The sequence below is a fragment of the Grus americana genome, chromosome 21, assembly GCF_028858705.1.
Source record: "Grus americana isolate bGruAme1 chromosome 21, bGruAme1.mat, whole genome shotgun sequence".
Classification (NCBI taxonomy): Eukaryota; Metazoa; Chordata; class Aves; order Gruiformes; family Gruidae; genus Grus; species Grus americana.
The window spans coordinates 6,088,575-6,115,236 of NC_072872.1; the positions used below are offsets into that span (position 1 = coordinate 6,088,575).

General features: G+C 44.6%; 3 protein-coding genes across 3 annotated transcripts in view; 2 read left to right on the forward strand and 1 right to left on the reverse strand.

The window, feature by feature from the left end:
- TTLL10 (tubulin tyrosine ligase like 10) lies at positions 1–23,218 on the forward strand. The gene is made up of 13 exons (XM_054801025.1): positions 1–255; positions 3,141–3,245; positions 6,312–6,429; positions 6,918–7,106; positions 8,061–8,179; positions 9,460–9,580; positions 10,227–10,312; positions 10,531–10,702; positions 12,672–12,843; positions 14,622–14,762; positions 16,054–16,170; positions 21,282–21,375; positions 22,395–23,218. Exons 2-13 carry the CDS (start codon positions 3,152–3,154, stop codon positions 22,724–22,726), a joined length of 1,755 nt encoding a protein of 584 aa, XP_054657000.1. The 5' UTR covers positions 1–255; positions 3,141–3,151; the 3' UTR covers positions 22,727–23,218.
- The window catches only part of TNFRSF18 (TNF receptor superfamily member 18), a 62,571-nt gene that overhangs the window by 17,428 nt on the left and 18,481 nt on the right, over positions 1–26,662 (reverse strand). Inside the window, exons 12-16 of the mRNA XM_054849865.1 lie at positions 20,555–20,634; positions 20,296–20,455; positions 19,440–19,606; positions 17,471–17,649; positions 12,446–12,693 (exon numbers count right to left, since the gene is read on the reverse strand). The gene's annotated coding sequence lies outside the window, so the exon portion shown is untranslated. The remainder of the gene's footprint in view (positions 1–12,445; positions 12,694–17,470; positions 17,650–19,439; positions 19,607–20,295; positions 20,456–20,554; positions 20,635–26,662) is intronic.
- LOC129215891 (probable pleckstrin homology domain-containing family N member 1) overlaps positions 23,218–26,662 on the forward strand; it is a 9,055-nt gene continuing 5,610 nt past the window's right edge. The window contains exons 1-5 of the mRNA XM_054849867.1: positions 23,218–23,403; positions 23,498–23,634; positions 24,843–24,921; positions 25,457–25,603; positions 26,449–26,535. Coding sequence (XP_054705842.1) covers positions 23,546–23,634; positions 24,843–24,921; positions 25,457–25,603; positions 26,449–26,535 — 402 coding nt within the window. The 5' untranslated portion in view covers positions 23,218–23,403; positions 23,498–23,545. The remainder of the gene's footprint in view (positions 23,404–23,497; positions 23,635–24,842; positions 24,922–25,456; positions 25,604–26,448; positions 26,536–26,662) is intronic.

The following is a 26,662-nucleotide window of genomic DNA, read 5'->3' on the forward strand; positions in this document are numbered from 1 at the left end:
TCGCGGTACCGATGAAGCAGAAGCAGGCTGGGTTTCTGAGCCTCCGCTTGCTGTTGCAAATCCACTGTTCTTCAGCCAATGAAATAAGACAGTCTGTACTCTTCCAGAGCACAAACCTGCTCCATCACGGGATGGTTTGTTTCTTTAGAAGCTGTTTACGGCCTGACTAGAAGTCAAGAGCAAGTTCTCCAAACTGAAGGCAGGGCAGGGAGCAGTTAAAGCTCTGCTAAAGTATTTAGCAACTGCCGAGCAAAGGTTAGAATTTCCATTTCTCTTTGTTAGCTTAAGATATGGGTTTAGCCCCCGAAAGAAGGGGCTAGAAGGCAAGAAGTTGCGGTTGTACAGAATGCCTCTCTAATCCACGTGAAGATACGGCACAGAGTGATTTATCAGTAAGATGCTGAAGCCATTTCGTGTCATCTCGTGACAGCAGTGCCGGCTGATAAACTAAACAGCTATCTGCTTCTGTATTATGATATTTGGAGTGAACGTTCCAGGCGCTTACTCCAAACATAACACGGCAAATCCTTAAAGCCTCTTCTCTGAGATCTCATCGGATCACCAAAACCGGGCAACCTGCTGTCATCAGAGATACCGTGGTAAAAACACTTAACCGTTCTGTTGAGTTGTTGCAGATCAGCTAGGTAGTACCTCTCCAGACAAACAAGATGATGCCTAACTGTTGTTCTTTGATATAAAATGCTTTTCATAAATTCTGGATACAACAGCACCATCTCTTTAGCATCAGCAGCAATCCCTGTAGGTATTAGTACCTGTCACCAAGAAGGTGCCGCAGAGACATACATCATTAAACAGACAGACGTAAGGAGGAGGCTTTTCACTTACTGCAGACGTTTCTTTCTACTGTTTTAAGATACTTTTACTTTGCCAGGAGAGTGTGTAAAATAACTTCCATACAACTTGGTATCCAGACAGAAAGACACCCGCCAGCTGTGAGGCCGCTGGGTGCATTAATTCCTCACGAGCAGTTATTTGCTCAGTCCAGGTCTTTCAGCCTCACGGGGAAGTGACGTGTACGTGCTCAACAACACGGGAAGAGAAACTTTCGAGAAGCGTTTATCCTAAGAGGAAACTGCAGGAAAAAGCTGGGATAAGAAAGAAGCAAACAGTAGAAGGCCAGCAGAACGAAGAGCTGCTTTTGGTTGAGAGGAAGATTTCTGCTATTGATGTTCACCACCACAGCAGGGACAACTGAAAGAAGACCATAAAACGAAGTATCTCCTCACGATGAGGATTTGTTCATATGCATTTTTCAGTGACGTGCTTGAGCCTTACTCCTTTCCTGACCTGCGCCTTTCGAGTGCAGGAGAAAGCACTGCGCGGCTCCTCACTGCAACTGGACTGGCGAACGCAAACCTCGCTGAACACAAACCACCACTTACCCGCCCCGTACCCCACTCCACAACGTTCCCTCTTCCTCCACAGCTCCACCCAGAGCAGCCTCTGCCCCAGGCACTGTGCCGGAGCCATGACCCTCACCTAAGTCTAACAAATCCCCACTTTAAAAACGCTTGTCGGTCCTTTGCCGGCCAGGATGCCTCCTCCCAGTCTGAGGGCGAGAGCGTCGTTAGAGGAACGGCTTCTCATTCCCTCGCTCTTCAGGGGATCCCACGGCTTCCTCCTACTGTCTCTGCCAGACTCTTTCGGGTGACAGCTGCCGCGTGTTACGCCAACCCACACTTCTTACCTTCCACCGGCGTCTGAAAGAACCCTTTTCCCCCTCATTATTTCCCTCGTGGCTTTGCCAGACTGAGGTTTAAGAAGTTCCACAGCACCTGCCTTTCTCTAAGCCTCAGATTTTTTTTGAGACAGGTTTTTTTTTTTTTTTCTTTCTTTCTTTAACACGCCACATCAGGAGAAACTGCAGGGGTCTTTGTCCTCCAGCTGAAAATAAAACTTCGTTTGAACAAATGGAGTTGAACAGTCCGTCTTTAACTGCACCGCAGAATGAGAATTCCAGTCCCACGCAGGTTCAATTCTGCAATTATTACTCAAACATGCAGCTCAGGGAGCTGGCGCTGTAAGGCTTTGCAGCGTGGCCACGGCGCAGCGGATCAGCGACACGGACGTGCTTGTCCACCCTCCGTGCCTGCCCACGCCAACAAATCACTTTGGGGGAGGCCAGTCTTTAACAGGAAATATGCTTTAAATAGATCTGATTGTAAACTCAGTAGCTCGGTATTATAATTTAGCTTACTGCCCTGCATCTTCCTACATAAGAATACTTACAAAACCAGCACTTCTGCATTTGTCCTTCTTACGGACTGTACACCACACGGTATGAACGCTCCATTTATTTGGTGTTCTTAGACTATTTGTTACTTTTGTTTGTAAGTAAAAGCAGCAAATGTGTATTTCCTTCCCTAATTCTAGCCGGTGTTTCAGTTGCCATATGCTTTCTAAGGTAAGCATCCTTCCTACAAAATAGTTGCAGCCTTGACTCAGAACAAGTTCTGTTATACAACTGACTATTCCAAGCATGAAACTTGCTAAAAATATTCTGCCTGCCCCGTGTCCAACAATTATCTGGGATTACGGTTTCTCTCTCCAGACAGAATATCTCATTTGCGGTTTTCATATCCATCGCAAAGACAAAAAATGGGTCTCGGCTTTCAAGCTTCCTGAAAAGAAGCCTGTCTCTTATCGCAAAGCTGACCCTGAAGATGCCGTAGACAAAGAATACCAGATAGATCTGAAAACAGCTCTTGGACTCTGCTCCACCATGAGCAGCAGACTTAGGGAAAGCACCCAGTTACGTACAGCAAATTTACAAGGCAACCCAAGACCTGCATCGAGCGCTATCAACGGGAAGGAAGTAGAAAGAGCACAAAGATTAGATACAAAAGCACTCAGATCCCCAGCACAGCCACCACCAAGCTCATCGCTGGAGACCACCCATAAGAAGCTGCAGGTGGAAAGTAGAGCCTAGGTATTCCCGGCTAAACAACTATAGCAAAATAGCGATTCTGAAGAAATGAAAAAAAAAAAAAAAACTGCAGAAGATGGCATCTACAATCAACAGAGAAAATGATGACAAAGAGATAAAATACATCTTACAAACTTTCCCTGATCACTCATGACTCTGGCAAACTGGCTGACGATGATCTTTCCTTTTGCAGGCTAGGGTGAGATGGCCTTTGTGCCAACCAAGAGGAAAAAGAAGACCAAATCCATGATGCAAGGAAGGAACCAACAACAGGCTGGATCCTTATCAGCTGACGGAGGTGAATCTCGTATCCTTGTTTTTAGCTATTAATTGTGCCGAGTCCTATGACCAGGTTCTCAGTTGACGCCAGTGTCAAGGGAGTTATATCTTCTTATACGAGCCAAAGTGCTGGCCACTAACGTACGGCATGAATTACAGACGTATTGCACGTAATTAGACCATTTTCATGTAATCCTGTGAAAATACAAGCCCATCCCTTTGCTTCTAAAATAACTTAAGAGAGAAATTATTGATATTGGCTGATAAACATCTAGTGAAAATATTTTATACTAACGTTTTAAGTGTTTTGTTGAAAACATGAAGAAAAATACAAGCTATCCATTAGCAAGCAGTTCCTTTGAAAATAAACCATTACTTTTTTAAGGAGAGAGAATTTGGCGGAAATGCCACAAATCTTTCAATGACGAAACCTACTAGTATTATTCTTCTGACGTATTCATTGTTGAACTCAGCTCCGTGCATTGGCAGTTAAAAATATATTCATTCATTTCAAATGAAAACCTTTTTTACACAGAGGTAACCTTTAGGGCAATGCTTGTCTTTAGAAAGATGATTAGATCATTTAGCTTTCTTAAATGAAAATTTCAGCTAGATTTAAACTCTGCATTCTAGAGAAATCAGTCAGCTACTATTCTGTTAAACTTTCCTTTACATGGAAAAGGGAAAAAGGAAATTCTGTGTTCTAAACTCTGCTTCTTCTTTTTTTTTTTTCCTTCCCTTTCGGTAGCAAATGACACAAAGCAGACTGCATTTCCCTGCCAGTGGGTTTATCCCCGCGTGCACTGAAAGCAGAGCTGAGATTAGATAGGAGCCGCCTATACAGACACCGCCAACACACAAGTCCCAAAGAAATCAATGAGCCGAATTCAAAATTGTCTCAAGCAATGTAAATTATTGGCTGCACTCGCCACGAAGCCAATCTCCATGCAGGCTCTCTTGAAGGGATTCACACTGATGCCGTGCTGCCAGTTTACGTGACGCGTTACGGGAGCGCTTCCCCAGGGGCTCTCCCCTTGTCCCCACCACCACCAGTACCTCTTGGGCAGAGAGAGGCTCTTTCACAGGACAACGTAGAACTGAGTTCGGATGCACGAACTCGGCCTCTGAAATACCCGCTTCTCTCTGCTGATTAGGTGTGCAAGCCAAGCCACTCTGCCTGTTCTTTCCCAAGAGCTCAAGTCGCAACAAGCATCTAATCCCACCTCTGATAGACAAGTGGAAAGGCCCTTGCCCGGAACGTATGCAATCAGGCGACGGGAATAACCCCCGCATCCCCGTCTCTCCTTACCTCTTTAGTAACGAGCCGTCTAAGGATGCAAAACACACAAGCAAATGAAGACTAAGGGGATTCATGCTTAAATAATACATGTCAAAAGATTCGATGAAATGAAGGTTCATCTTTAATACTGGGAGATTCCATAATTAGACAGGAAAGAAGATAAAAGGCTCCCACGCCCTGGGTCTCTGTATAAGGATTAGAGAGGGAGAGACAAGTACGTGTTCAGACTAATGGAAGAATACCTTACCAGCACTTCACTCATTGCAGGATAGTTCATGTGCCCATGTCTCAGGATAAATGGGACTGTTTAAAACTGAATCATTTCTTAGCAATCCAGCCAAGGAGGGAGATGATAAAAAAAAGAGCCAAAAGCTCTCGCAGGAGGTATGAATGAGCAGATAAATGTTAAAAATAGATAAATAAATGTTTACATTCCCATATCAAAGAGTAACAAGATCAGCACTGTAACACACAGTGCTAAGGCAGAGGAGAGGGATCAGCCTCCCTCGTGGAAGATACCAGTGGCTGGAGGGGTGGTACTGCTTTGTGGTACAACCTTTTCGTAAAATGCATTCGGTCTAGGAAACAGTTGAGCTGTACTACTTTTCTGCACGTCTTTTAATTTGTCTGATGCTCCTGCATAATGCACTAACCCTGTCTTTGAGCTACTTCCAAACAGTTTGTTCCAAAAATTTGACTGAGTCGCTAATGACGGTCTGTTCTAGAGGAAGACAGAATATCTTATGTTTTCACCTGGTCTGGTGCCGTGATGGCAAAATGAGACAGTGACCAAAGAGCCAGGCACCGCTCTCTGGTGGAGAGTCCTCCCCATTGCAACTGTCCGACCGTCCTGCAATGAGCACGCCTTAGTCTCAGCTCCGCAGAACCGGTAACAGGCAGCTTAAAATTCACCGTGGAAAAAACTCATTTCGGTTGGTTACAAGACATTGCCGAGGCAGAGTTTTCCATCGTGGACGTTGTGCCCCGGCTTGTTCAAACTGGTTGTTTAGTATGTTCTTTTGGTTTGTTTTGGTTTTAATTTAAGAGGAAATTCAAGGCAGGAGTCCAGGGATCAGCACTGATAATGCTGCAGTTTGTAACAAGGCTGAGGCTTTTACTGGTAGAACCCTGTGGTGCCAAGTATTACATGAAGCAGAAATCTAAAGTCAGTCCCACCTCAAAGACTTTGCAATCTACTTCCTTTATTCCAAAGCAAACTGAACCAGGTGTGGGAGCCTGCTGGGAAATTCAATAACCGTGGGCACAGAGTTCACTGTGGACTGCACCTGTGCTCATAGGTGGAGTGCAACGAAGACATAAAACAAGTGCTTGTAAAATATGAGAGATAACAATGTCCAAAACCTTTGCTCCACATAAGTCAAAGAAGTTTTGTCATTGAGATGGTTTTCATTCACATGATCACAGGATGTACTGTAACAAATAACAAGAAAAGACCAGACCAAAGAGTAGATAACTCCAGTCTAGTCATCTGCTTTCTTCCTGCTCCCTCCTTCCCTGCTACCACTTCATCCCAGTGGGAACAGAACTAGGACACAGTGGACTTCTATTCACAGACTTTACTGTTCCCGAACGTTTTGTGCATAGCCAAGTTGAAAAGAAACCAGAGGCATAGTTTCTCAGCCCCTGGAAGTATTAATCCTTTGTATGTTTTCCGTAGGTTTGGAGCCAGTGATTTGGGGATCGATATCTCAAATGCGTGTAGATAAGTAGTCATGAGCTGTCCCGGAAGCAAGTGCCAGACTCACAATTCCTTTGAGTTACTAGCCGAGAAATCAGACCATGAACAGAACTTTCTTGCTATGACCAAGATAATGGATGATAAATCCAGCAATGGTTTTGAGGCTGATGACATTACAATAGATACCACTTCTGAAACTGTACGGTGTGCCCTTTTGAAGTCCTTTACCAGCAACCATATTCAAAAGAAAATTTCCCATTACCGGCCATTCTTTCATTCATATCCAACTGTCCTTCAACTGATAATGTCCCTCCCATTTACGTACTGAAACGCCATTGATCTGTTTAGAGAACATTTGAACAACGTGAAGACTGATCAGATAGAAATTGCTCACATACCGTATTTTTTTCCAACAGTACCACAGTGTATGACAGTCTAGTTGTATCAGGCAAGACCCTGAATGCTCCCTTCTACTACATATTTTATTACATTTCTTCTGTTTTTCCACTTAATATACCGTGGTACCTGCCACCAGGTTACATTAGCAATAATTTCTGAATTGTTTTAAGACAATGCCCCTAGCGATGGCTGTAAAATCACTTGAAACGGTCCCTTACCTGACAGTAATTTCTTCTGTAACGGTTGTCTTTCTAGATGTGGATTTTATAGACAAGATCCCAGATCATCTGAAGTTTCTCAATTTCCAATTTTGCAGCTACTTCTACCAACTCTGAAGTGGAGCTTGACAAAGCCAAGTCTAATGAGAACAGAACACACAGTAAGGCATGTCCTCAAGAAAAACAGCCAGAAGAAGAGATACTGAAAGTACCAATGGGAGCAGGACCATATTTTTATATCAGTGGATCTAATGGAGCTGGGCTGTAAGTAGGTCCTCTCAGCAGATTCATATGAATAGTGGTATGACCATATAAGAAGTCATGCAATGTTATCCATTATCTGTTGGCCTCAAGTAATTTTCCTTTGATTTGCTGTCTTTTTGGAGTGGTACACCTGGGGAACTTTTTAAAAATAATTCAAATGGAAAGTACCCACTGGAAGACCACCTTTGGTAAAGTAGCTAACTACTATGTCTTTGCAAAGAAACAAAATACCTCTGTTTGTTTAATGGAAGTTTCTCTGTTGGGGCTGTTCAGAAATCACTTAGCTACACCACGCAGCAAATCTGCTAGCATCATCCCTAGAGCTAGGAACCACTGTTGTTGATCGACATTCTGTCGTGCTAAATGTAAAAACAAATGAAAAATCAGAAGACATTTCTGCCCGAGAGAAATTGTCAGATCAGACGTTCCATTCATTCCTTTCTGAGTTCTTTCCAGTATATAGGCATTCTTCTCTAGATGTTGTCACCAGCAAGCACCACAGAATTTCTGCTGCAAACTGCGCTTTCCTTAATGTTTCCTTAGTTTTGCCTACAAACAGCTTTTTCTGTTGCTACTTGTCACCTCTCCCTAAACTCCTGCAGTAGAAAGGCTCCTTATTAAGACTGGACTCTGAACATTCCTATTCCAGGGGTACCAGTTGCATCCTAATTAGAAACCCCCCCCCGAAACGGTACAGGTTCTCATTAGAGCTGCTGAATCACAATGTTCTTAGCATCCTCAGTTACTCCCCCTCACACCCACTCAAGTTCAGACTGGCAGGTCCACCAGCAGCCATTCTAATTAACGCTCCCCACCTTATTCCCCAGCCAGGGGCTTCTGGGCATGTTAGGTCAGGCTCCCAGAGAAAATTATTAGGAGTTCGAGGGATATGAGCTAACTAAGTATTTGTTAATAGAAGGGAGGCTACTTTGCTTTTTTGTTTTCCATATGCAGCGTGAGCATCTATTGCCAGAACAGAGGCTGGCAGCGTATCTATGACAACAGAAGAGAGGATTACGCACTGAAATGGTGTGAAATCAAGTGCCAAGAGACCTATTACCATTTCAAAGAAGGTAGAGGTGCCTGTGGACCTTGAGTGGAAGACGGTGGTGGGAAAAACTTGAGAATTCTGGACTTGTGACTCCTAGGGCAGAGGAGGTCATTTGGGGGTAGAAGAAACAGGTAACCTCAACTTCTTGGCAGACCTCAGAGGAGACATCAGAGCTGGATAGCCATGGTGATTAAAGAAAGGATTTTTAGACAAAAGAACAGCTTTGGGAGAAAAGATGAAGTAGGTATAGTGAACCGAGCAGTGCAGAGAATTAAACACAAAGCATCATAATCACTTCTGAATGGCACTCCACCCCCGTTGGCTTAGCGCACAGGCTGCAGCAGGACCGATACAGCACTGTGGCACGGGAGCAGCACACAGCCTACGTTGGCACCTCTCAAGCACTAGTCCGGACCTTCCATACAGAGGTGCCTCGTGTTTAGAGACGCTCCCCACAGTGGAGGTGGGGAGAGGAGAAAAGGAAGGAAGGGTGCACTTGAAGGGAGAAGTAAAGTGAGCTCAGCATGGGTCACACCACACATCGCAAGGCCCAGCTATCTCTGTCTAGGGAGAACAGAGTCACTAAAAGCCAAACTACTCCACTGTATTAGCAAGCAACTTTTTGAACCGCACTCTACCCTTTGTCTCATCGGTGCGTCCTGACTTCACAGGGCCCAGCCAGCTCTCCCACCAGAAAAGCGTAAAATCCAGGACTCCCACAGCAATGCCTCTGCCTGGCACCTTTAGAGCATAACAACCACAAAACTCCCTAAGCACAACCCCTGGGGCAATGCTGTTACTTCTGGGAGCTGGTCAAGACCTGTGCCCTGGCAAGCTTGAGCCTCGTGGCACAGGGCTGCGGGCTTTCCAGTGGCAGATGGAGCGTGTTATCACTACCCAACCAGTCCACGTGCAGCAGCCGCCCTCCCCCTCCCGCCAGCTCTGACGGCAATGTGGTGGCTGTTTGTCAGGCTGCTCCGTTACTGAAGTTGTTTAATACACGGCGGTGCAGACAGGCTATGGTCCAACGCAGTTCTGCAGCTGGAACGGTGTGACGGCAGTGGCACCTTTGGAGCGTGCAAGGGATGCGCTATTTCATGAAGCGCCATCAGGTCGATCTGTTCCACTCCAAGGTTGGACAGAAACACATTTACAAGTGATTGCACTGCTCTGTGAGTGGTCACTACTGCCTTAAAGCAAAATGGTGAAAGTCAACAGTGACAAAGTCAGCTTTATCCTCCAGATGCTGATGTATGGGACAATGAGGGCAAGCTTTTTTTTTTCCTTCTTCTCCTTATACAGGTGAACAGCTTCTCTACCAGATTCCCAACAACAGAGTCCTCACCAGTAAGATAAGGCTTTTAAGCTGCCTGAGAGAGCAAGAGCGGGTGATGAAAAAGATCAGCAGGAGCTCTAATTCCAAGTAAGAACTCCCACCTCTTTGAACCTTGACCAGAATGCCAACAGAAAGTGAGAACACATAAACAAAGGACCAGTTTCCTCTGGATGCCTAACAGTACAGGATATAAATTGTATGGTGGTTTCTTTCTTTCTTATCTTCTAGAAAAATCACTTTTTCCCAGAAGTACATACATCAGAGACAGAATTTCTTCCTTCTCTATGTCTGGAGTTGTAGGAGTACCAGGTCCCCCAAAGACAAGAGTCATAGTAATTCCCCTGGTTTGGGTGCATCGTCCTACTGCAAGGCCACAGCTTCTTGTACCATAGACACTGTAAATACAAGAGAAGCTTATTGCCATTTCTGCTCCTATATTTTTTTGACCTACCAAAAAACCAAATGGCAATCCTGTACCATGGTTACCTGCAGCCATCTCAGCTAGTTCTCAAAAAACTGAGCATATGAAGAACATCTTAAGGCTAACATATATTCTTGAAAGCTTATGGAATGAGGTAGCTCAGGGAAAAACATACAACAAACACACGACTGTCTACAAGCAGGAAAAAAAGTGGGATGTCTTAAGTTTCTACTTGCAACCATCCTTTCTGAAAGTAACAGAGGAATGAATGTGTCAGAGAGGGTTTTCAACTTCTATTTGATTCTCCCATAGGTTACTGAAGATGGCAGAATTCTTCCCAGAATCTTTTCGCCTGGACTTAAAAGATGAGAGAAATGCCTTTTTTGAGCTTTGCAAAGGTGAATTCTCTTAATCACGGTGGCAACCAATTTAAATAGCTATGTGGCCCTCTAAAATGTTCATAGAAGTATACACAGTAATAATAATTGATATCTGTATGCATGTGTACGTATACAGATACACACATGTTCAGGTGAGCAGTTTTCAGAGCCTACTAATTGGCGCATCGGTGTTTCAGCCCACACACAATACTATAATAGACTCATTCTCTCTGCAGAAGAACAGATTTGGATCTGCAAACCAAGTTGCTCTAACCAAGGTCGAGGAATTTTCCTGCTTAAAAATCCAGCTGCTGTCAACACCCTTCAAGCCAAGCTCCAGAGCTCTGAGGAACACCTACTCAATAAGAGGGTGCCATACAAGGCTCCCCAGGCAAGAATAGTGCAAAGGTAGAGATCGAAGCCTGGGACTTGATGTGTGAGTACTGTGCTTGATTAAGCACACTGGCCTCAGAGAGCTGAATAGTTCCGTAGGTATTTAATGTGGTTACACTACATCTCATCAGGCTATGAGCTTTCATTTTGCTGGAGAGAGGCTATTTCTCTGGTTAGCCTGCCTTGTATTCACACTTCGGTCATTTCAAGGTAGATCTTTGTCATCAGAAAGATTTGCGTTTACCTTTGTCTGGAAATTTAAGAATGACTTCAAAAGGCCAGATGGTACAGCTCTGTACGTGACTGCTATACATAAAGCAAAGCAATTTAAATTAGATATTATCCCAGCTTCTCATACAAAGGTAGCATTTTACAAAGTTTACACCTGCAATATCTGTTCCATGTAATCTAATAAAGCCTCCCAAATATCTTCTTAACTCTGCCTCAATGCTGCAAAAGTCCAGACCTCAATCAACAGGCAATGGCTAGTAGTCACTAAAAATTTTGGCTAGGGTTGTTTTATTTTTTATTCCTTGCATGAATAAAAGTCCCATGCAGTTTCTTCTTTGTACAACATACACCCTCTCAGCCATTGCTAAAAGGTTTTGTAGAGTAGCAGAACAGCAGAAAAAGGAAGGGGAAAAATAAGGCAGAAGAAGCCATGAGAACGGCTTCAGTTACTGAACGTTACTTGTTTACACAACTCACTTCCCTTTGCCTCAGTGTCCCTCCCTCAATCGAGGAATGCGTTATCATTGAATCACTTCAGTGCTTTGAGATGAGTAAATAAAACTTTCCAAGAGAAATACAAAAAAGATGTTTTCATTATTTATCCTGGGAGCGGCAGTTCCCAGATGCCTTTGATGCTTTGGTGCGCACAGCTCGGCGTACAGGGCACCCTACACTTCGTGGTGCCCATACACGCATGACATTGCCTGGCATTTTCATGACATGCCAGCAATGCCAATGTGCTACTCTCGTGACAACGCTGTAGCATTGGCATGGAAAAAGCACATTTTGCTAGGTAGTGATCATTGCATGTGCTGGCAAAGGGGCGATACCAGTTCCTCACACTGACCCCGTGCCACTTCCCCAACATTCTGCTATCGTGGCTCGGCATCTTTATCTCGCAAGAGAGCACAGTGCACGGCAACCTTGCCAAGAGCTGCCCTAGCCAAAGCAAGCAATTACATTTACGATCATCCAAACATTTATTTTCTGCTTACATTCATCCAAACATTCATTTTCAGAACAAAGGGATGGTTGGCCTCATTGAAAAGGGTAAGAGCGATTTGTAAAACCAAACTGGAACGATGACCTTACAGGCTTTTGCAATAGGCTGGACCGGGTTCATGCAGCAGCCAGTACACAGAGCGAAACAACGCCTGCCTGACACAATTAGACCAAGGGCCTCAGTTAGACCAATGTGTGGGCTTTGACATGGACGAGCAGCAGTGCCGCGGTAGAAGCGGGTGGACTCTATCTTAGATCTCATCTTGATTTCTATTAGTGAGGAATGGCTTATGCTCTGAAGAGCGAGGCTCCACATTTCTTGGAAAACTGCTGTTAGCATTGATTGTTTTAACAGTATATCCTTGTTATTTACGTAGACATCCAGCAACCTTTATCATCAAAGGGAAACAATTCCCAGATTACATCACATTGGCAATAAAAGCAATGGTGCTGCATGAAGGGCTCTTTGTGTTCAGACATAAACTTTGTATATTCTCCAGTAAATATTAGTAAATCTTTAATTACCTTCTGCTCCCGAGACTATTCCTCTCAAAAGGAGCTGTTCTTGGCATTTCCAACCTCTCCTACAAGCGCCCTCTGCTGCCATTCACCTTAAAACCAGTGCTGCAAGAGGCACCAGCGGATCCGTTCTGCGGCGTGAAACGAACGGGCTGTGGGGTCTGCGCGAGCTTTGACTCGCCGCGTATCATGGCCACTTTTGGTGACGCGTGTTGAAATACTGCTCTGACAGGTACATTCACCAGCCTCTGCTCCTGGAAGGGAAGAAGTTTGATGTCCGGTCTTACCTCCTCATTGCCTGCACAGCACCAAACGTGTTATTTTTTGCCCAGGGTTATGTCAGGTTGACCTGTGTCAATTATGATGCCGCTTCTGATGATCTGACCGTTCATCTCACCAATCAGGTAAACTAAGTGCTCTGGGCTCAGAAGAGAGGGAGGGTGTGGTTGACTGAGATGGGAAGCAAAAAAGACTTTCGAAAGGCTAAAATAAAATGCCTCGTGCATGCAAAATCCACGCACTCAGGAAATGGATGTGGGCTTACGGTCAAGCATGGCACCAAGGCTGAACAGAAGTAGTACCAGATGTGGTTCCGTTCTCTGCCACGGACCAGTTCCCGGCTTAACCTTACAATCTATTTCCCTGGACCTCTTTTTCCTGCCATTATTTTCTCATGTATCTGCAGACTATAAGCTTCTTAGGGCAAGAAGCCTTTGATCGCGGCTACCTAGCACAGAGGAGCCCCAATCTCAGCAAAGGATTTTGCTGATCCTGTTATGCCTAAACACAGTAATCATAATGATGTAAGATGCAGATGTGGTTCTTCAAGAGCCATCATTCTTAAATCTCCATCTTCGCTTGTCTTGCTTCTCAAATAAGAGCTATAACAGAACGAGACTGATCTGGCTTGCACCCCCCTACATCTCTTGTCATACAAAACAGAAGCCTGCCTTGCTCGGATCTGCCTTTGGGTTTGTTTCAAATGAGGCCCTTCGGCAGTTAGAACTGGCCCTGATGAAAGAGAATTGAAAGAATCAGAAGGAAGGAAACAGTTCGCTTTTAAAGCCCTTCCCTCCTCGCAGCGTCACGCTGTGTTCTGAGAACTAGCAAAACACCCATGAGAGAGGTATCAGACAAGCCCACTTCAGTTGGAGTTTTACAGTTCCTGCGGAAGTGCAGTTCAGGACAGCAGATTATAGCTGCTTCCTGCAATATATGTTATTATCAGTATGCCGCTTGTTTTCCTGGAATAGTTTGTTTGCTCAGCTAGAGAGCTATCCACGTGGGAATCCAGGTGCTCGGGTAGGATCCCATGGCACAAGTGGTATTAAACAAAGGACAGGTGTTTATTAGCAAAACATAAATTAGCTGGGTTCCTGCTGGGAGGAGGGAAACAAAATTTACAGGAGCGGCTGTAATAGGCCAGGCTTCTTCAAATTACAGTTCATTCTGCTCGCATTCCCGTCCTACCCGTTCATCCCACCTGGAATCAGCCATTTTCCTACTGTATTTCCAAAGGAGAGGAGCCAGCAGAGCCAGCATCACTAACCAGAAGCTCCATCCCACAGATGGGGCTGCAGCTGAGCCCGGCTGTTTCACAGGGACAGGGGACTTGCCTTTGAACAGTGTAAATACCCCATTATTGATAAACTCCAGCTGACATAGGGATTAACGAGACGGTGGAAGAGAGAAGCCCTCCCCTTGGTTTCCTCTGGGCGTACATTCATACGTCTCTCCCAGATGTCCTCTCGTCTAGGAGAGTACTAGGCAGATGGACACTGGAACCAGATTTAGTCCAACGAATATCATGCCTATGACTTGAAAGCACCTCTCCCTATCTGCCAGCCACTGGTCCAGACGTATCGTACGTACATACGCCCACAGCAAACGCTGCTTTGACAGAACCCTTGGGTAGCTGCCTCTGCAGCGTCCACGTGCGTCAGGCACATTTCTGCCTGCGGCAGTGTCGTACAGTGGCAATCAGCGCATTTACTCAGGTTTAGCTCTGCTAGCGAGGGGCTCTAGTCCTTCCACCTCTATAAATTGATCCCAGGGCTCTTCCCAACTCCAGATGCCTGGAACAAATCAGGGTAGCGGGACGTCTGCCATGCAAGACGGTTCCCAGTTACTCTTCAGTGCCAGAAATCTAATCCTCCCTTCGCCCTGCTTCCCCACCTCTCAGCACACGCAGAAGAAGAACTCCCTGTACAGCCAGTTGAAAGATGAGACAGTTTGGCGGATGGAGCACTTCAACAGCTACGTTAATGAGAAGTTCAGAAAAACCAGTGGCCTCCCCAAGGACTGGGTTTTCACTGTGTTTACTGTAAGTGCAAGCAAGTGTATGGCGTGCTAGTCTGCCTAATTAGGGTGACAAACAGGGGGAAAACCCGTCAGTTCACTGGAGCCCCCAAGGAAACACACGCACTGAGCGAGAAGGTATTGATGGTCCCATGGTAACCATTTATCTGCAGATGCTAAACACAGAAGTGAAGACTCAAAGAGTTTAATTGTAATAAAATGGGTAAACTGCTGAGAAAGAGAGTGTGAATGTAAATGCTAGCTATAAAAATGCAATTATGGTCGTCACGTTCCTGGCCCAATGCTGTGGTCCTGCATTAAAAAATAAAGTACACATTAGAGAGCTCTCCAGCCTGACAGTCTTAGCCTGAAAAGGGACTACACTTTCAGTGGTCTCTTTCCTGTCTGACTTGGTCTCACCCTTCACTTTCCGTCTGATTTTGCCACACGAAAATCCTATCAGGGCCTTAGATCTCCTCTTATCACAGAGGAGAGATAAGAAGACTCAACTGGCTTGATTTTTTACCATCTTCCTGTCTCACAGAAGAAACAAAGTGAAGAAATGATCTGAGTCCCTGAGACTTCATTTCAGCAGCCTGAGTCTAATACTGCATCAGTTCTCCACTTGCTGGAGTGAAAATGAAAAGGGCAGAGGACACAGCTTTCTCAGTTTAAAGCCAAATACAAAGAAAATTAAAAAGCTAAAAACTTTGTTAAAATATGTTTTTGTTTAGAAAAACAGCTCAGAAGCAAATCTAATTGAATTTGCCAAGTTTCTCAGGGGATCAGAAACTTTTCAGCCACCTTTATGGTATCTCTCTTCACGCAGAAATTCCCCACTGTGCATTTCAGCTCCAAAATTGAGTGAAACCTAGCATCGCTTACTGCAAGTTGCTGTAGCTCACCAGGCTTCTTTAAAACACTATGCCCAGCACAGCTGTGAGGCGGCTGCGAGTCACCACCGTCAGCAATGGCTGTGTTCAGCTCACATCCAGGTACACCCATGGGAGCAAACGAAAGAACACCGCTACAGATTCTGCAGACAGCTCATTCCGAGTGAGGGCCAAGGTTCCTTCACGCACCACCGCAGCAGTTTGGAGAACTAAGTTCAAGAAGGGGGTTTCAGTCAACTCAAAGTGGACAGACAGACGGTCTGCAAAATGCAGCATCCTTCCAAGCCTAGAGAGGATCTCTGCTGGAAGCAGGGGAGGAAAAAAAAGTCCCTAAATCAAGCGGGCACCTATGACTTAGAGTGACTCCTATGCCCTTGGCTTTCACAATGACCAGTTACCACCGTTCCCTGTCTTCCGTTTCAGAAAAGAATGCAGCAGATCATGTTGCAGTGCTTCCTGGCAGCCAAGCACAAACTGGATCGCAAACTGGGCTACTTTGATCTCATCGGCTGTGACTTTTTAATTGATGAAAACTTTAAGGTACGAATGCAATATCGTCAAACACTAAGCATGATACTGGCCAGATGTCTAATGCCAGCAGTGTGGCATTGCTGGCACAGGCTCCGGTGCTGGGAATCAAACAGAACATTCAGTCAGTCAGCTATGAAGCGCAGGATTCGGTTTTTGTCTCCAGTTCCATTATCCAGCATCGGGACACGGCATCTGTATTGCCTGCACGTGTACTGCACAGAGAAACCCTGGCATTAACAGCTCAGGATGGGAAGGAAAGTGCTTACTGCAGCTGAAACTGTTCTGTGCAGAATCTTCACAGGGAAGTAGAGTTCGTAGCGAAGAGTATGAGAATTTATAATGCCCACTCAGGTTTTTTTTCTCCAGAAACCCAACATGCCAGATGGTCAGCCAGCGTAAATCAGCGTGTAATACCTCTAACATCACATGAAGTATACTGATTTACACTAGCTGAGTATCCATCAAAGGCAATGAAGAACTTCCCCCTCACCATGCTGAAGAACCAGTCATTATCGATTCAGATCCCAGCATCAGCATCTCCATGTTCACTGTAGGTTCACCACTTAGCAATAGGTCAGCACACCGAGTCTATAAAATCTGCTAGAATTACAGTTCAAACTTGTAAAGAGCGAATGAAACACAGACAAGAAAAGCCTGAAGAAAGGGAAATGTTAAGTACAGTGATTGAGGTGCTTTCAATGCGGCACAGCCCTTCAAAACCACCTGGCCTAAACTTAACAGAAAGCCATCTGGCAGATTCTGCTGTTGCTAAAGCAGAAAGGAACTCAAACATATTCCAGCAAAGGGCAGTGGGAACAGCAAACCCTATAAAGAATGGAAGTAATGCATGCAGCAGTGGGTAAGGCACCCGAACAATAGACTCCTTTGTACGGGAAGTCAATGGCAAGGGAGAGTAAATGGCAAAGACATAGAAACTGGTGCTTCTCAAATTGCAGTGGGAATTGTCTTTTGCAACGTTGGCACGCAAAGCCCTGGCTGTGTAAACTTTAAGTAGAATAGAAGATCCAGTATCGCTCTACTGTGGCAATTCCGACTTGGCTAGTCGAAAACTGCAGCGTTCAAAGACCATTACATCCCCATGTATTTTACATACGGAGAGATAAACAAAATCTGTTTCTTGACAGGAATTATCTATAAGAATGATGAGGATTTATGGACATTTAGTGGTGGCAGAGTCAGTTGGAACCTGGAACTTCCCTTTGAGAGAGAGTAATGTGGAAATTTAGGCATTTATTTAGCATAGGTTTGTCCATGTTTTCTTGCCCCTGGTGGGGAGCAGCAGACCTACTTCTTTAGTGGTGCAGTGCTGCACAAAGAGACACCCGTACGCTCCCTGCAGAGGCAGCGTGCAACAGCTGGACGCAGGACTGACAGCTTCAACCCGCAGTTACCGCTGGTCGGTGCAGCAAACTCCCGGTTTCCTGTGGGCTGACATTACAATTCCTGCTCTGACATCGTCCTCTGCACCTGCAATACACAACAGCTTATTCTCCCCGTCATCCTGTTTCACAGCACACGTAGAACCTGCTTTATACTGATTTAACACGGTCTTATCTGTTCAGTCCTATAGCTAGCACGCCTTTCCCTCTTCCTTATTTGTCTGAGATACAAATGCCCCCAGCATCATTCCTAATAATTCTTGAAGGCCCTGCAGCATCCTAATTCAGTCTTTGGAAGGTGTTTTTCCTGCCCCAGAGTTCTTAGAAGCACGGACTATGAAAGCAGAGCCTGCTGAGAAACCACGGCTCTCTGTCGAGCTTTGCATATTCGTCTGTAAGGCGAGAAAAGAATGAAGTACTTTAAGGGCAGAGGGAGCAAAAGTGACGGATGTGGTTTTGCTGGTTTTGGCTTTTTTCCTACTGTTTTCTGGAGCTTCTTTGTGCCGCATTGTAAATGCCAAAGTCACTACACAGCTTAGGACGGCGTCATTTATACGCTCAAGGAACCTGTTTTCAGAAAGCATTGCATCAGCCACGCCAAAGGGCTTCTCTCCAGAGGTATGCCGGGAAGACAGATGTGTACATTTTTTATCAGCCATAAAGGGATTCAGCTATCTATCAGTAGAGAACAGACTGAACATAGATAAGCCATTTGCCAATTTGTGATAGATGTACATAAATGAAGATAACACTCAAATCCCTAGTTAAAGCAGGGACGGTTCCTTTGATTTGAATGACATAGCTTTTGATTCGCACCGGGAGTATGAGGTACTACATGGATCCTGGAGACTTGGCTGTGCCCACTCCAGGTCATGACAAGAAAAAAAAATCTGATAAAAGCCTGTTAAGACTGTGGAAAACAGAACCCCACTGCCTTAGCCGGTGGTCTCCGCTATCACTAAGCTTGTCCCTTTCCGGGTCAACATCATCTGAGCAGCCCTTCCAGCCCTTGGTTTGTGACTCTGCACGTGGCTTCAGCTATGTCCACATAGGATACAGAACAAGCTATTTTATTCCTAGTTCTTACTGGTATTTCTAAGGTAGGACTCAATGATCTTAAAGACCTTTTCCAACCTAAATGAGTCTATGATTCCATGATTCAGTGGTGCTTAAAGCTCCAGCCAGAGGTCAGGCTCCCTGGACAGCTGCTGCTACGCAAACGCAGAACAAGACAGCCCCGCTGTGGGTGGCTTTGGGCTCTGAGGCATGTTACAGCCATCCTCTCTAAGAACAGTTCTGATATAAAGACATATATACATTCCCATTCAGTCTTGGCTATCAAGTCACTTGGAGCCTCCGGGAGCACAGACTGACGTCCTCTCTCTCCCTGAGACCCCAGCAGGGTGTTTAGCTTCCACCTGGCAAGCTCCAGCAAAGACCCACACAGCTAAATAAATTAAATGGTTTTTTGATCACAGACAGACCAAAACTCTGGCTCAATCAAATCATGCATTTCCTGCACACCAAAAAGTCTCACCTCTGCCCATGTCTGCAGGGAAAGGACCCTTGAGACAGTTCTTACGCTGTCTGTTACCCACCATGTCAACACGTGACAGAGCCTAGTCTCATCATCCAATGCTCCTTGGCAAGCCATTGAACTGCTGCCGTAAGGATGGTCCTACAGCAATGAGACTATAATAGTAATCAAACTAGATGAAAATCAAAACTATTCAGCAGATGCTAATACTGCATCTAGCGCTATACAAAGAACAAGAAACGAGACCTCAGATCCTGGTGTAATGCAGGGTCGGCTTGTGGTCAGCATGCTGTTCAAGAACCTATGGAAAAATCCTACTATTTGAAGTTTTTTAAGCCTACCTGTGACGTCTTGACAGAGCGAGTTTAAGATGTGACAGAACGTGGAGGTGTACTGGTAGGCTGCAGGGAGCAGTAACCTCTTCATCCCCGAGAAACATCCAGAGCAGCACTTCTGACCAACGCCACGGGGCACTGTGCTCTCGTTATTGTTCTCATCGCTTGAAAACCTAAAGAAAAATGACAGTCCATGGTTAGGAAGTCAAGGACAGAGATCCTGGGGTTTGGTTTCCTTTCTTTGTCATATGTTTGCTAGGAAATTTTGAGCAAGGCACCTGCGTGCCAGATGCAGGGAGAAGCACAGTAATTTCATTCTACATGAAATTCCCATGAAATTACAGATATTCACACAGATATGGTGAATCTTGGCCTTATTCTCTCTGCTCCTCCTGAAATAGAACAAAGGGCATTTATTAACTTGCCCTGGTTGTTTGGAGCTTACGAGCATTTAAAAACTGTGAGACATTCAGATAATACAGTAATGGGGAACGTAGATGATGAGCAGCATGATAGACGTCACAGAGAACTTTCTTCCTCCTGTTTGTCAGTTTTACTTGTTTTGAAGAAGAAAGCAAAACCTAATCAAGAAAACTATGAAGGTTCATTGATTTTGTCTGTCAGCACAAGATCTTATGAACTTTTAATAGGAAAAAGAACACTCAGAAGGCAGTTGCCAAGAAAGATGTATGTAACTGAGGTGCCCTCTGTTGGCATCTGCAAAGCAGGGTTTTTTAGCAGCTGTTCCAGTTCTCCTCTGGAAAAAAAAAGAAAAAAAAAAACAAAAAAAAAAAAAAGAAAAAAAAGAAAAAAAGAAAAAAGAAAAAAGAAAAAAAAAAACCATTTCACTGCCCTCACTTACCAGTCTTTTCATTTGTTTAATAAAGTATTTCAAAGAAGTGAAAATTATTGTTGTATTTTGTTCTCAGCAAAATAAAGTGCCAACGTGAAGGCTATCATGTCACCAAAATCCACCAAACACTTAGACTTCATTTCACAGGTACTTGTAAGTAAACTCACTGCTGCTTCAGGAAAAAAATAAATAAATAAATAAATAAATTAAAATTAAAAGGGAGTAAAATTCTCCTGGGACTGTTACACGATTAAATATCCTTCCTTACAAAACGCTGAGTAGCTCCTCCGTGTGTAGGATGCAGCACCATATGGTGGAGGCAGGAAGCGAACAGATGAGTTTCTCTCGCTATAGGGAAAAGAAATAGTAAACAGAATTATATGCAAGTCAATTTTTTGGTTTCACACAGCTTTGTAACTGGACCGTGGCTTGTAGCTTCAGACCTTGGCATTTCAAAGGGAAGTGGAGATGAGAGTGGTATAGATACGTAAAATCAGGATCTCACATGGCTTCTACCTGAAACTAAAGCTTGCCCAGGAAATCAAGGCCAAGGGCGCATTGAAAACTCAGTGCCCTGGTTGCTTAGTTTTAATCCCGTGTCCACCTCAGATCAAAATGATTCCTAGTTGCCTAATAACTTTATTTCATAGTATCAAAAAAACTCAACTAGAAATTGTCATGGAAACTGGTATGTTAATAAACACAGTGCCTTTACACACCTACAGAGCGAGAGTTAATCTAACGAGCATCAGCTGGAGAAACAAAATAACACGCAGTGTTGTTCTCAAGCACGTAAATGTATGCAAAAAGGGATTTTGTTTAATTCATCCCATCCTTACGAAAATTCTGCCCTGCTTGTGTTCTGCGTTACGGGATTTTGTTGGGATTTATTAGTACTCCTACCTCTCAAGGTGTTCACTAAGCCAGTAAAAGGGCATTGCTCTGGCTCCAGGGAGACCCAGCCTAGTTTCCTGACTGGCATTCCTCTTCTCCAGGTCTGGCTTCTGGAGATGAACGCAAACCCAGCGTTGCATACCGACTGCAAAGTCCTGAAGGACGTCATCCCAACTGTAGTCTACGAGAGTCTTGGTAAGTGAACAAGTCACAGGGCGGCCAGCAGCAGAAAAATCCTATCACCCCATTGCTCGTCAGAGGAAAGACTCCTGTTCATGTCCGCTGTAGGGGCCAAACCAGCCTCTGAATAAAGACATCTCACTGCAGGGTTTGCAAGCAATTAGAAGGCACTGAAAATTCTAATCCACGCAGACCTGGAAAAGTTACGGTCTTTCTAGCCATCCACCCATTAGAAAATAATAAGTCGTTAATTTTTTTTGGTTATAATTATTTTAAAGAATGTTTTCTTATATATTTACGTACAAAAGGCCAAATCTTAATCCATGACCCTATAAACTGCACCTGCGTGTTGTTCTTATGCCTGTTCTGAATGTGCAGGAATTTGGTTTGTACAGTGTGCCTTACACAGCCGTGGCAGTGCTTAAAATGCCAGCGTACCCCACCGTACTTCACAACTATAGCTGGCAACTGTTACGTGACCTATCCAAAGACTGTAAAAATCCTTATGTAATCTGATATACATTAACTACAACTGCTCCTGCACAGAGGACCAAAATCTCTTTCACTCCTGATTTTCTGTGCTATCACTGTACGTGTAAGGAGCAGTAGTAAAGGGAGAGTCTATGTCTGCGTGAAGGTTATTAGCAACAGTCTACTTGTGCTTACTTTCAGAAATACAATTACCTTCCTGTGCGTATGTACGCTTATTTTGGGGTGTTTTCATATCCCGTATTGCATTGTAAGCAGTTTTACCACATTTTTCCTACCGATTTCCTAAAACGTTTCCAGCAGAGCCGAAGCTGGCTGAACTGAATGCAAGAAAAGTGAGGTTTGTTTTTTTTTTTTTCTTTCTTTTAAATTGTCTTAATAGCAACAGTCCACAGAAGCCACAGATCACAGGTTGGAAACCTCTTCCTCTCCCCACTCCTCATCCTTCCCGTGCACACAGCTGCTTTGTGCATTCACACGACATCTTGCGTGTGCTTTAGCATCAGAGCGTCTAGACCATCTCGTAACTGCATCTTCTTTTCCAGATTTGGTTCTCGAGATTTTCAACAAGCGCCTCAAAGGCCAGAGCGTTTTGCCTTTAAAGACACTCTGCCATTTTGTGCTTCTCTATCACGAGGATGCTGCAGACCTTGGCCAGAAACAACCCTGGAAGCTCAGAACCGGCCGATTTCTACAGCCACAACCAGGCAGCACCAGCCACTTTGGTCAAAGCCCTGCCAAGGTGCGGGAGAACTCTGCCAAGAAGCTCGGTTGCTCTAGGAAAAAGGTTGCCTTGTTGTCCAGAAAGAACCGTCAACAAACCGCCCTAACTATACCGCACGTGCAGCTCTTCGACCGTCACGGAAAAACCCTCTGAACCATTACGGAGCAAGCGGGTTTTCACAAGTTCAGAAGACGTAAAAAGAAAATAAAAGCTAAACTTGTATGTGCTGTGCATGTCCAGCTCATTTTCACCTTATATAAACAAACAGGTATCAACTTCCACTGGAAAACCAGTAACTTTGTCTATAAGTTCTTAGTTCTTCTGCAGAAAGCAATACTTCAACCAGCCTGTCAGAAATTACAGGAAAGCTACAGAAAATGAGACAACTGTTACCACATTAAAACTCATCCCTTTTAAAACCAATGTTGATCTGACCGGTGCAATCCAGAAACAGGCCAAACTTTTTACATACAAAGTCCTGACACAGAAAGGCAGGGAGAGAAGCTGCAAAGATGAAACCGAAGGCTTAACAGTAGAAATCCCCCAGTTTGTCCCACCATTTGCAGAGGTCCAGCTCCCTCACTCGTTAGATCCTCCGTGCCTTGCACATTTAACCTTCTGGTACTGAGACTCTCTTTCAGTTTTCATTTGGTTGAGGTGCTGACCAAGCAGCAGCACGTACTTGTACGAGGCCACCATCTCAGCAGGAAGCAGTGACGTTCGGGGGACCAAGACGACGGGGAGGAAAGGAGAGATGTTCAAAACCAACAGGAAATGCTTTTACATCTCAGACGCTGCTGCTTGTAACACAAGAGGAATTTAAATGAGCAGTAAGTTGAAGGGCACATGCGTGTTTCCTTCCCCTCCGGTGCTCATTCTAATCGACCGTAGTTCAGACACATCCATGTGGTTCTGTGACTGCAGCATCAGTTTGAAGCAAGCATCTGTGGACCGGGGAGCCAGTGACCAAGCATGGGATGCTGCAGCCTGAGCGCCAGAAAGGCTGGGTCTGCAGGAACAGGCCAGGATGAGGTGGAGCTGCTGAAGACGGACAGGAACAGGTAGGTAGCAATTTTGGGGGCACGTAAAACAAGCCGATCGGTTCCACTCAAACAGAAAGACATTTCATGCTTGAGGCTGAAACTCAATGGCTTCATTTGCTTTCCAAATACGACTCCCTTAAAGAAAAACTTTCTCTTCCCTTTTTCTAGCCAGAATTTACAGTAACCCTAGGTGTCAGATTCGTCTAATCTGCTAAGTAGAGCCTGCTTGCTTCTCCTCAATATGCCTGTCAATATGTCGCAGTCTTTTAAGATAGAGCATCAGCATTTGAGAAACCGAAGGTGGAAACATTCCTTCCTGCCACGGACATGACTCTGTTTCGGGCAGGCAGTCACATCTAACTGTGGGGCTCTGGCAAGCACTGCTCGTGTTTCGTCAGAAATGAATGTTTTCAATCAGACTGTCACACCTCAGAGACAGATCGGAGACCTGAAAAGAAGCTCAGGAAGTCTTTAGTCCTGCTTCCACCTCTGGAGCTGCCTCAGCTCTTCCTAAATCTTGCTTGACAGATGCAAGTCTGTCCTTGAAAACCTCCAGTGACGAAGGTTCTGCAATGTCCCAGGCAAGCCATTTTTTTCTTCCTCAGAGCTAACCTTTAATGCAGGTTAGGCCACTGTCTCTCTCTTATGCACCACAGACAAAAAGAAAAAATTGTTCCCCTGTATGCAAAGTGGTCTTTTACAAATGTGAAGACTGCCACCATACCACTCCAGTGTTCTTTACTTCAGGCCAAGTGTCGAGCTACATTAGACATTGCCCTCCATAATTTCACCATATTCCAAAAAATGGTGTTATTCCTTCCTTGTCCGTTAAGGCAGGTGCACTGAGCGTGCCTTCATCTTCCCTACACTCTTTTCTATATAATGCCAGTAGAAAATTAGGAGTCTAAGTGCTTGTTGAATTTAGGACCTAGTCTCTGCTGAATGCAAGGGGACGTTTAGCGGTATGTTCCCCAGAAGTTCAGGTGCGCTATGCCTTGACGTGCCTGCTTTCTGATTCTGCATCTGCTGCATTTTTTTCCCCTAGACTTCACTGAGCTGTTACCACCCAATAATCCTGATGAAAATAACATATTCTAAAATACATCAAATTCATGCTACAAATCCATACATTTCTTTGTTTGCTGAGAATTAATTTCTCTCTTTTTTTTTAAATGCAACACATATAAGTGCCTTTCTATGCCTTTCTATATTCTCTTCCGTTTCAGAATGTGGTCCAACTCAGAAGGCCACAGCGAGGCATCCCTCCATTCCAAGGACCTTGCAATCCTAGCAGAAACAGGAGATGTGAGTATCAGCAGGGTCACGCAAGCAAAGGTTTGTATGTAGAATCAAGGAAGAAATCGTGGGCCTATTTATCTCACCCACCACGGCATTATCCTGATGCAGCATCCCATTAAAGTGCCAGAGGCTACGTCATGCCCTTTGTTCTGAAAGGCAGTAACCAGCAGTTCTCTCTGGTTTGAGGCCCAGGTGTAGGTTTTCAGCTTTTGTTCCACAAATTCACACGCAAGAAAGTTTGTCATCGCAAGTCAGTTGTGGGGGGTTTTTTTTTCCCCCTAGGACCATGTTTTATTACTATTGTTGAGAGAAGATGCTCAGAGAGAGGGGAAGCAATTTATGCACATTCACATATACAGTCAATACCCAAATCTCCCACTGTCTGGGCTGCAAAACCACCCCTTCCCTCTTTTTTAGCTAGTGTTATAAGTCATTATTGTTTGGCTCTCATTTCCATTTTTCCACCTCTAATTGCCTTACTTTATAGGATATTCCCGGTAAGATTACAAAAGTAATGCATGCTAACATTTGTTTGCTCCAGACAGAAGTGCCGTGGGGAAGGACACAGGAGGAACTAGCAGCCTTGCTGATCACGCAGCCTATCAGCGGCTGGGAAGGGATGAGCATCCACTCTCTTGGGGAAATTATTTGGTCCTCCCTGGTTTTTCTGCGAAGTTATTGCACGGAGGTAATCATCCTCTTACAACCACTGAGTAACACGCAAGGGATAAGGTGGGGGCAAATATGGATTTCATACACCCTGTCCGAAAAACTGCCAAATCTCAGTGCTTGACTAAAGTTACAATTTCTCCTGTCCTTTTCAAGAGTTAGTGCTAATATGTTCAACTTTTTTTCACCAGTGCCAGTAAAAGCTGAATGGATTTCATAGCCGCTTCCTTGAGCAGCATGAATGTTGTCATTCATTCCCTGGGGAAACAAACCCGTCCTTTTTGTCTGGAGTTTCTTGTATTCTTTTCCCCGGAGCGATAAGGACGGGTTATTACGGTTGCAAATTTGTACGTGTAACAATCGAGCCGTCTCCACAGCTACTGGAGGTGACTGATAAGACTAATGCAGTGTGATTGCCATCACCCTGGTTTTGATGAGGTCAGAAGAGGGAAGTGAGCTCTAGTCTAACCCTGTCAGGGATTCACGTCTCTCTAACTGCGCATCACTCTTTATCTGGCCGTATGCACACGTAAAACCTCCCTGTCTCGTCTGGTTCCTAGCGCTCAGGGAGCACACAGAGACCATCTAAGGAAAGACGATATAAAATTACAAAGTACTGACATAAAGCTTCAGTCAAACTGCGACCTAGTGCAAGACGGTCCGACAGTTAAACCCTGCTTAGCTCGTTACCAACGAGTCACTAATCATGACAGCCTATCAGTGCTGTCTGTACGTAAAGATGCAGCAAGCACTGCAGCAGCAAGGAAGGGAAGGTGAAGAGGCTTGAAAAAATATCATTTCCTTTTTAAAAAAAAATTTTTGAAACATTTTGGAGGAAAGATATAATTGATCTTATTTCAACAGGACATGTGTGAGTGCTACATTGTGCTGTCCTCCTTCCACTTGCTGATTCTTTCAGTGGACCGTACAAAGAAGGCATTGGTTTATGAGGTAAAGCATAAAAATCCTTTTGTGTCTGTTTTATCTATATTCATATTCAAGATTTCCTAAATATCTCTCTGCTCATATCTCTGGCACGTACATGCCAGGAGGAAGGCTCAGGACGGAGCAGACACGA

Coding starts and splice junctions, on each gene's coding strand:
- TTLL10 (XM_054801025.1), top strand. CDS start 3,152: ATGGCCTTTGTGCCAACCAAGAGGAAAAAGAAGACCAAATCCATGATG. Junction 10,703..12,671: donor CAGGCAAGAATAGTGCAAAG/GTAGAGATCGAA, acceptor CTGCTCTGACAG/GTACATTCACCAGCCTCTGC. Junction 16,171..21,281: donor TAATTGATGAAAACTTTAAG/GTACGAATGCAA, acceptor CCTCTTCTCCAG/GTCTGGCTTCTGGAGATGAA.